The sequence below is a fragment of the Rhizopus microsporus genome (genome assembly GCF_002708625.1).
Source record: "Rhizopus microsporus ATCC 52813 unplaced genomic scaffold scaffold_2, whole genome shotgun sequence".
Taxonomy (NCBI): Eukaryota; Fungi; Mucoromycota; class Mucoromycetes; order Mucorales; family Rhizopodaceae; genus Rhizopus; species Rhizopus microsporus.
Genome location: NW_019671917.1, coordinates 323266 through 331199, shown reverse-complemented (window position 1 = coordinate 331199; position 7934 = coordinate 323266). Strand labels below are relative to the sequence as shown.

Here is a 7934-nt window from a genome sequence, read left to right as displayed (position 1 = left end):
AACCATGCAGGAACGCGCTTACTCCCTTCAGTCCCAATTCCTTCTACGCACCTATACCCTTCCAGATGATGCACTACTTTCCCATCTTCTCCCATTGATCCGCCAACCTAGAAGTCACTCCCAATGGTATAAACTCTCTAGGTCTCCCATTTGGAAACTATGCGCACCAAACCCAGAATCCCTTGATCGCCGCTCTTTACGCTTGATGCAAAGGAAGTTCCGCCAAGATAACCTCAATCACAAGCGCGCAACGCACGCCTCTGTTCTTCTTACGCACTGTCGCCCGACTATCTCCCTAGACCTTATCCTTTGGCTACCTATGACCAGATCTGAGAGAAGTCGATGCATACGTTGGCGTCTTGGTTGGCTTCCTAGTGGTCATGATAAAACCTGTCCTCGGCACCCCAACCAATCCTTCACCAAAGCCCACGCCATTCGTTGTCTCCAGATGCACCGTCGACTTATGATGCTCGAAACAATTTCAGATCCATTATCCTTCCTTTTGAATATGCTACCTTCAAAGAAACTACGCTTCTTTCAAGCCGCTCTCCCATGGACCATTCGTTGACCAGCTATATGCGCTCTTCTTCATGAACTTGGCTACCTCCATCATCAGAAGTGTCCACCTTCTTCGCCCCCACACCTTGGGCAAAAGCTCCTCAATTGGCTCCCTCGTTGTCCTCACTAGTGTATCTTACACTTGCCCCAACATCATTTCTTCAATAGCTTTTTTACCCTTGATCTCATAAGGGTTTTTTAGATACCAATTCTTCATTCTTTTTTGATCTGCCTCGGGCGAAGAAGATATATTATTATCATGCGCCCACTTGAGGCTTTAATTGTAAATAAAAGACTGTTTAATCGTATAACCGTTCTTTGATATTTTATTTCCCGCCCCTCAATTTCGAAAAACTCCCTTTGTCACTGTTTTCATTTTTTTCTCCTTTGAAGGATTATGCAACATAAAATAAAAGGTGCGCCTTTTGGAATAATCCAAACAACAGCAAATAATCGTGGCATACTAAAGTTATATCATGAAAGCGAGAATAAGACACCAACCAAAATAGTCCTTACGAATACCACCGTTCTTTGCACTCATTCTATTCCCTTTCACATTTCTATTCCTGAATTCCTATCTTTCATTGCACCTGTAGAAACTCATGTTAGCCACTATAGAGTAATAAAGTATGTAAGCAAAGACATGTATAGTACACAAAGCAGCTGACCACATGTGCAAACTGTTAACAAGAGAAGCAAATAAGGATACTTATATGGTTTTGATGAAATTCAAAGAAAGCCAGGCAGCCAATATATATTTTGAGCAGTATAATAATAGACGCTTTAGTTCTATGGAAGTAAGTAGATTAATAATTCATCACAAACAAGGTGTCCAAACGTGTATTTCATCGTTAGCCTGAGACATGCCAAGTTCTTTATGTAGAATCAGCTGAAACAGAACAAGATTCAGAACCACTGTTTATACTAGTTAGCCCAGAAGAAACGTGTTCTGTGTGTTTAGAGCCGCTTGGTGAAAGTAAATCGGGGATATTGACCATTCTCTGCCAGCATACATTCCATTGTCACTGCTTGCTCAAGTGGAAAGATGGTAGCTGCCCAGTTTGCAGATATTCACAAAAGAAAACGGTGACGGAGGATGGAGGCGGTAGCCATAAAGTATTTCAGGAGACAGAAGAAAGGGTCATTGGGCAAAGTGACGATAATGATAATGAGTGCGCCGAGTGCAAGACGAAGGAGGGTCTTTGGATTTGCTTGATCTGTGGCTATGTAGGGTGTGGGAGATATCAAGGTGCGCATGCTTATAAGCATTATAGAGAGACAGAACATATATATGCTTTGGATATTGCTTCTCAACGAGTATGGGATTATGTTGGTGATGGATATGTGCATAGGCTCGTACAAAATATGGCTGATGGTAAGCTAGTGGAGCTTCCAGACAATACGAGACCAGATAATACGGCTTTTTCCCAGGTAAGCTCAAGCACAGAAAGGGAAAAAGAAAAAAAAAAAAATAATACTTGTAATATCATTTAGCAGGAAAAGCTAGAATCCATTGCACTTGAATATAGCTATATGTTAACCACTCAGTTGGATTCGCAGCGTATATATTATGAAAATCAAATAGACAAGGTTTCAAGCCAGCTTATAAAATTAACAACACAATTGAAGCAACTGGAAATACAAGCAAAAAATGCGGTTGAAGAGAATGAGTATCTGGAGCATCAGATTTCTTTGAAAGCAAAAGAAGCTTCAAAAGTAATGGATGGCAAAGAGGTCGCAGAGAAGAGCTATGAAATATGGAAAGAAAAGTTGGAGGCACTTAAGGATCTATGGTTAAAAGAAAAAGAGGTACTAGAGACGTTATAAGACATAAATTATTCTTATATACTCCTTATAGATGACAAATACATTAATACAAAGCAACGAAGAACTATCCAAAAGCAATGAGCTTGCAGCTAACAGCATCTCTGAATTAAATGATCAAGTACGCGACTTGAAGTTTTTCTTGGAAGCTAGGAAAAAGGTACAAGCAGATCCAAGCTTAGAAGGCGGTAGCGTAGAAACTAGGCAATCCTCGCGTAGAAGAAAAGGCAAACGAAGGCCAGAAGGACGATGAGCTCATTAGTGATTCCACACATATTGTATACTGCCTTCAGCTTTTGCTGTATACCCAATAAAAACATGCAAATTATGCAGTGATCGGAAATAGAATCTGTTTGTATTTGACGTGTCTGTGGCTTGTACAGTAGCTTTTTGACTAAAATACAACCAAACGAAGCACAAGGTAACGACCAAATATTCTTATAATAAAGAATAGCTTTAGACACTCACAATATCTTGTCTATATTTTATGGTATGCTTACTATCACTGGGCACGCCATTGGCATACTCGAAAGGCTGGCCGCAGTCTAGTTTTTGATTGGTCAGATTGACCGCTTGCAATCCTCTTTTTTTTTTTTTTTCTCTGTCTTCCAATTTTTTTTCTTTCTTTTTCCCTACTTTATCCCTAAAATGTCTGTTACTTTGGAACTTCCCTTGGCTCTTCACATCCTCGACTCTGTTCTTGCTGAAAGCAAGTACATTGCCTCGTAAGTTCTTATACATTTGATTCTAGATTTTTTCAGTGGCTTATACCTTTCTTTAGCAATGACAAGGCTACTGATGCTGATGCCGCTGTTGCTAAGGCTTTAGGTTCTGCTCCTTCTGCCGAATTCACTAATGTTGCCAAGTGGTTCTCCGAAGTCAAGTAAGTATTCCTCGGCAAATATTTCTTTAATGCATCAATAACGCGTTTTTTTTTCTTGCTTATCTTAGGCCTGCTGAAGCTGCCCCTGCTGCTGAAGCCGCTGACGAAGACGACATTGATCTTTTCGGTTCTGATGATGAGGAAGTTGATGAAGAAGCTGAAAAAATCAAGGCTCAACGTCTTGCTGAATACAATGCTAAGAAGGCTGCCAAGCCCAAGCCTATTGCAAAGACCACCATCACTCTTGAAATCAAGCCTTGGGATGATGAAACTGATATGGATGCCATGACAAAGGGTGTCAAGGACATCACCATGGATGGTCTCCTCTGGGGTGGTCACCAACTTGTCCCTATTGGTTACGGTATCAGAAAGCTTCAAATCAACTGTGTTGTTGAAGATGATAAGGTTATGTTGGATGACTTGACTGATCAAATCACTGCTTTGGAAGACTATGTCCAATCCGTTGACGTTGCTGCTATGCAAAAGATCTAAGTATAATAATAACCTCAACTTGTATAAAATGTCAATAAATAAAGTAATAGCTTTGAATGGGCTATTGTTTCTTTTGTTTAAACAACATACGCGGTGAGATGTTTTTATAATATGAGATTTTTTGAGCTTTTATAGATTGCATCAGGCTACTCTAGATACCTAGATCAAGTCGTAGTCCATCTTGGGCTATAACCAATATTTACTCTTCTGCTTGAATGGCTCTTCTTCAAATGGCGCCTCGTTCATCCTCTCCTTTGTATGTCTTTTTACGACAGTTCATTGGAATAAAGATAAATAAACTCAGAAAAAACGCAAGCAAAGATGTCTATAGCCAATTAATATATTCTTTGTTTTTCCTTTCTCACCGACAGCATGAATACAGCTATTGTTAGTCTGAAGCGTCAGCTTCGGAAAGATATGGCTTCTCGACTAGAAAAGCTATCTGTAGCAGAGACACAAAGCCAATGTAACTAATAAAAAGAAAGAAACGCTAAAAAAAAAAACCGTGGTCGCTAACAGACACTTAGCCGAACAAGTGTTTGAAAGGTTGAAGCGATTAGAACAGTTTAAGAATGCAAAGAATGTAAGTGTATACATTAGCATGCCTACTGGTGAAGTCGTCACTACCAACATCATACACCATTTGCTTCGTTCAGGTAACAAAAAAGTATATTTGAACCAATAACAAATACAAATATCAAGCAGGAAAGAATTGCTTTATACCTCGTTGCACCAAAACCCACATGGACATGGTAAAGATTAATAGCATAGAGGACTTTAATTCACTTCCAGTCAATAAATGGAAAATACCTGAGCCTCCTCTTGATCAAGACAGAGAAAATGGTAAAATGATAAAGTCGTTTCTTGATGTCCACTTAGACTCTTCTAGCTCTGGAGACTGAGGGTCTTGATCTCGTATTAATGCCTGGAGTTGCATTTGATCAGAATAGGAATAGGATAGGCCATGGAAAGGGGTGAGCAAAGCGAATTTACAGTCAGATATTGTTGACTAACAAAAAGAATAGGTATTATGATCGTTATTTACGTAAATGTAAATCTTGGGCAGAAGCAAACAACACTGCTCCACCCAAAACTAGTAAGTATTTAAAAGCAATACTGATGATAATTAACCATCCTGTGGTATAGTTGCTCTCGCCTTGGACCAACAGATTGTAGATGTTGGTGTTATTCCCTTGGAAGAAACAGACGAAACACTGGATTGCGTATTATCACCATCGTTTATATTTTCAAACTAAACTTTTTTTTATTATATTGTATAAGAGGGATGATAGTTTCAATTTTTGCTTAGAATGACCCAGAGCTTACCTATTTCATTTGTGTTAATAACAGTTACGTACTTTTTTTTTTTTTTACTTAAGACTTACTCTGTCCTTAATGTGTTGTAAGAATTGTTGGTAACTCATGATGTTATCTGTACGATCTTCAATTAAATGAGCCAAGAACCATAGACGAAGGTATGGATCACCGTCTTCCTTGACTAGATACAGTGTAGGATGATAATTGCCACGGCGCATTTCTCTCACCTTGCCAATGATCGTATTGACTTTTTTGTTCAATGGTGTGTTCAAAACTGGTAAAGTAATCTTGCCGCCCTTTAAGCCTTCGTACGATTTGACATCAAATAGATCGACACAAAGCTGGGGCACAACATTGCGGCCGACCCATATGTACATGTTTTGTCCATTTTCTAAAAGATAGCAGCCATGAGGTTCTAAGTTTTCAGCTGTTAGATTTAACACAGGTGGGAATATGACGCCCTTTTCTGAAAATTCACCGGCCTCAGGAGGCATATTGTGTAAAGAATAGAGGTTGGCATAGAGATATGGAATTAAAAGCTGAATTGGCATAGTGGTCAACAAGTTCATGGCATTCGACCTCATATCTGAGGGAATCTGAGAGCTTTGACGAAGACCGTCGTGTTTGAGCAAACCAAGGGCGAGCAGGGGCAATAACTTGAGATTGTCTGGTGCGGTCAGCTGTGGCGTTGAGCCTTGACCAGATCCTAAAACATGTGTCTTGTATACACCAAAGATGTCAACTAGCTTGTTTACAACTGCATCACGTGCGTCATCTAATTTGGATGTCAAACCTCGTTCGACAGCTAAAGTGTTCACAATCGTTAGCATCCATTCTCTACAAGTGTGCTATTTCTTACCCTTCACACCAAGATAAGCGGTGATGGCTTGCTGATTTGCGCTTGCGTATAATTCAGACATTGTACTGCTGACAGGTAAGCAAGTGGTAACAACTCGAATGCGTCTTTCGCCATTACATGCAGTGTGTAATAAAGCGGTCTGGAAACAAACAGTAGGGGTCTTTAAGTCATCTTCCATAGTAACCTCAACAACATATTTCTGATCGCGAGGTACGTTGGGAAGGGCTAAGAGATCAGACGAACGAATAAAGAAGTTTCCGTGGAAGGCGCTCATGCGTAGGCCGCGAGAGGCACGGATACGAATGACTGCTTCCAAACCAATCTGTTCTGCTAGTAATTCAGAAAATTCATGGGCAAATTTGATAGCATCTTCAGTGCGACTAGCGTTGAAGCCAGGATAATAGTATGTTTGACCACCTGTGTAATGAGGCACACAGCTGAGTGTGGCGACATCAGAGTATTGGCCTCCAAAGATGACCATGTCGCATGCAACTTGGGAACGAGAACAATCAACAGCAAATGACTTGTAAAATGGTGAAGCAGCGTTAAGTAGAGAAGATTCCTTAGAGGTTCCGAGCAACTTGACATCTTCACGAGGCTTTAATGCACCAGCACCCGTATTGGGTAAAGTGGACTGTAAGCAAATGATCTTACCACCAATAGGAGACTATAAAACAGGGTTACACTTTTACCTTTAGCGAAAAAAAAAGTTACTTACCAACATTTTGAATGCAGCTTGTAAACCTGTTCCTAACGCGTTATTTACGTTCATTGAGTCCTTGAACAATTCAGGTAACTTTTCTAATAATGTCTTCAAGATGTGGATTGATTCGGTCAGATTGACTAATAAATCAGAAGGTGAAGGCAGATAGACATCATCCAGATCAGAAACAACCAACATCTGAGGCTCGTTCAAGCTTGGGTTCAAATTGTAAAAATGAAGAGATGAATCAACAGTGATAATGGCAACTTTTGTACGATTCTCGTCGTTGGGTAAACGTTCAAGGGAATCAAGAATAGTACGAGCAGCTGTGGCTACCATACCGGATTGAATGGCTGAATAGGATACATCGATAACGAAAACATAAGCGGGTGCCTGAGGAGGACGTACCTAGAAAAAAGGGCGTCAGCTGGGAGTTTCTTTTATTTTCTTAATATTTACCATGTACTCAGTTGGCGCAACAAATTCAACACAACCGTAGTTTAATTCAGGACGCTTCCATCTGTCGGCGGGTTGTTGAGTTATACTATCATAATCAAACGCGGCAGGAACATCATTCAGTAAGAAACACATATTACATTTCCAACGTTGACCTCCTTCCACAAACGTGGCAAAGGGATTGATATACGTTCTACAACGTCTACATCTTGCAATCACACTATCTCTAACAACAGGCACAGAATCCTACATATTGGCATAAGAACGATCATTCCCAAAAAAGAAACTCTATGAAACTTACATCGCCTTCCTTTAAGCTTCTATAAGGAGTTAAAACCAGTGCTAAGGGCAAACGAGACTTTTTAAGTAAAGATTCTGTTGCGGGGACTGCATTGAGGGTGGAGCACTGATAAGAGGGATCAGCATTAACGAATGGCGAGTCTGTGACAGAGATCTAAGATAAAGTTAGTGGATTATGCTTTTATTAACACGCTTTATTTACATTAGGTGGCAAGCGAGCTTGTGGTCCAGTATTGTCGATATCTGCGATATGGGGACGAGCGCCCAATAAAGGAACAGCAGGGACAACCTACGAAAATGAGTTCATGTTAGAGGTTCATCATGCAACCAAAAAAGAGAAACTTACTGCAGCGGCTGCTGGCCCCATACTCATATTTCCAAACTGAGTTGCCATTTGACCTACTGCATCTTGTCCATATGTATTATACCCTACAGACGGAGCTTGGTACTGTCCATAAGCATGTGGTTGTTGTTGCTGTTGCTGTGGCTGTTGTGTTTGCTGCTGTTGCTGAGCGTATGGAGAAGGTACTCCCATAGGAGAG

The 7934-nt window shown here is 40.4% G+C and overlaps 4 protein-coding genes across 4 annotated transcripts; 3 read left to right on the top strand and 1 right to left on the bottom strand.

Moving 5' to 3' along the window:
* The first annotated feature begins 929 nt into the window (after window positions 1-929).
* On the top strand, window positions 930-2962 carry RHIMIDRAFT_264741 (zf-UBP-domain-containing protein). The gene is made up of 5 exons (XM_023611770.1): window positions 930-1185; window positions 1250-1355; window positions 1414-1989; window positions 2053-2367; window positions 2417-2962. Exons 1-5 carry the CDS (start codon window positions 956-958, stop codon window positions 2633-2635), a joined length of 1446 nt encoding a protein of 481 aa, XP_023469697.1. The 5' UTR covers window positions 930-955; the 3' UTR covers window positions 2636-2962.
* Window positions 2963-3030: 68 nt separating this feature from the next.
* Window positions 3031-3757, top strand: RHIMIDRAFT_285998 (uncharacterized protein; the record flags this gene model as incomplete). The annotated part of the gene is made up of 3 exons (XM_023613330.1): window positions 3031-3107; window positions 3164-3265; window positions 3334-3757. The coding sequence occupies 3 exons, from the start codon at window positions 3031-3033 to the stop codon at window positions 3755-3757; spliced, it is 603 nt and encodes a 200-aa protein (XP_023469696.1).
* Window positions 3758-4129: 372 nt separating this feature from the next.
* On the top strand, window positions 4130-5013 carry RHIMIDRAFT_233590 (5, 10-methenyltetrahydrofolate synthetase-like protein; the record flags this gene model as incomplete). The annotated part of the gene is made up of 6 exons (XM_023607992.1): window positions 4130-4223; window positions 4285-4413; window positions 4463-4600; window positions 4647-4731; window positions 4783-4853; window positions 4904-5013. The coding sequence occupies 6 exons, from the start codon at window positions 4130-4132 to the stop codon at window positions 5011-5013; spliced, it is 627 nt and encodes a 208-aa protein (XP_023469695.1).
* A 114-nt stretch (window positions 5014-5127) lies between these two features.
* On the bottom strand, window positions 5128-7669 carry RHIMIDRAFT_197773 (putative ER to Golgi transport-related protein; the record flags this gene model as incomplete). Its single annotated transcript, XM_023606230.1, has 6 exons — window positions 5128-5879; window positions 5934-6600; window positions 6652-7044; window positions 7096-7338; window positions 7394-7546; window positions 7595-7669. Coding segments are annotated over 6 exons (2283 nt in total), but the record flags the coding sequence as incomplete, so codon positions are not given.
* Window positions 7670-7934: the final 265 nt, after the last annotated feature.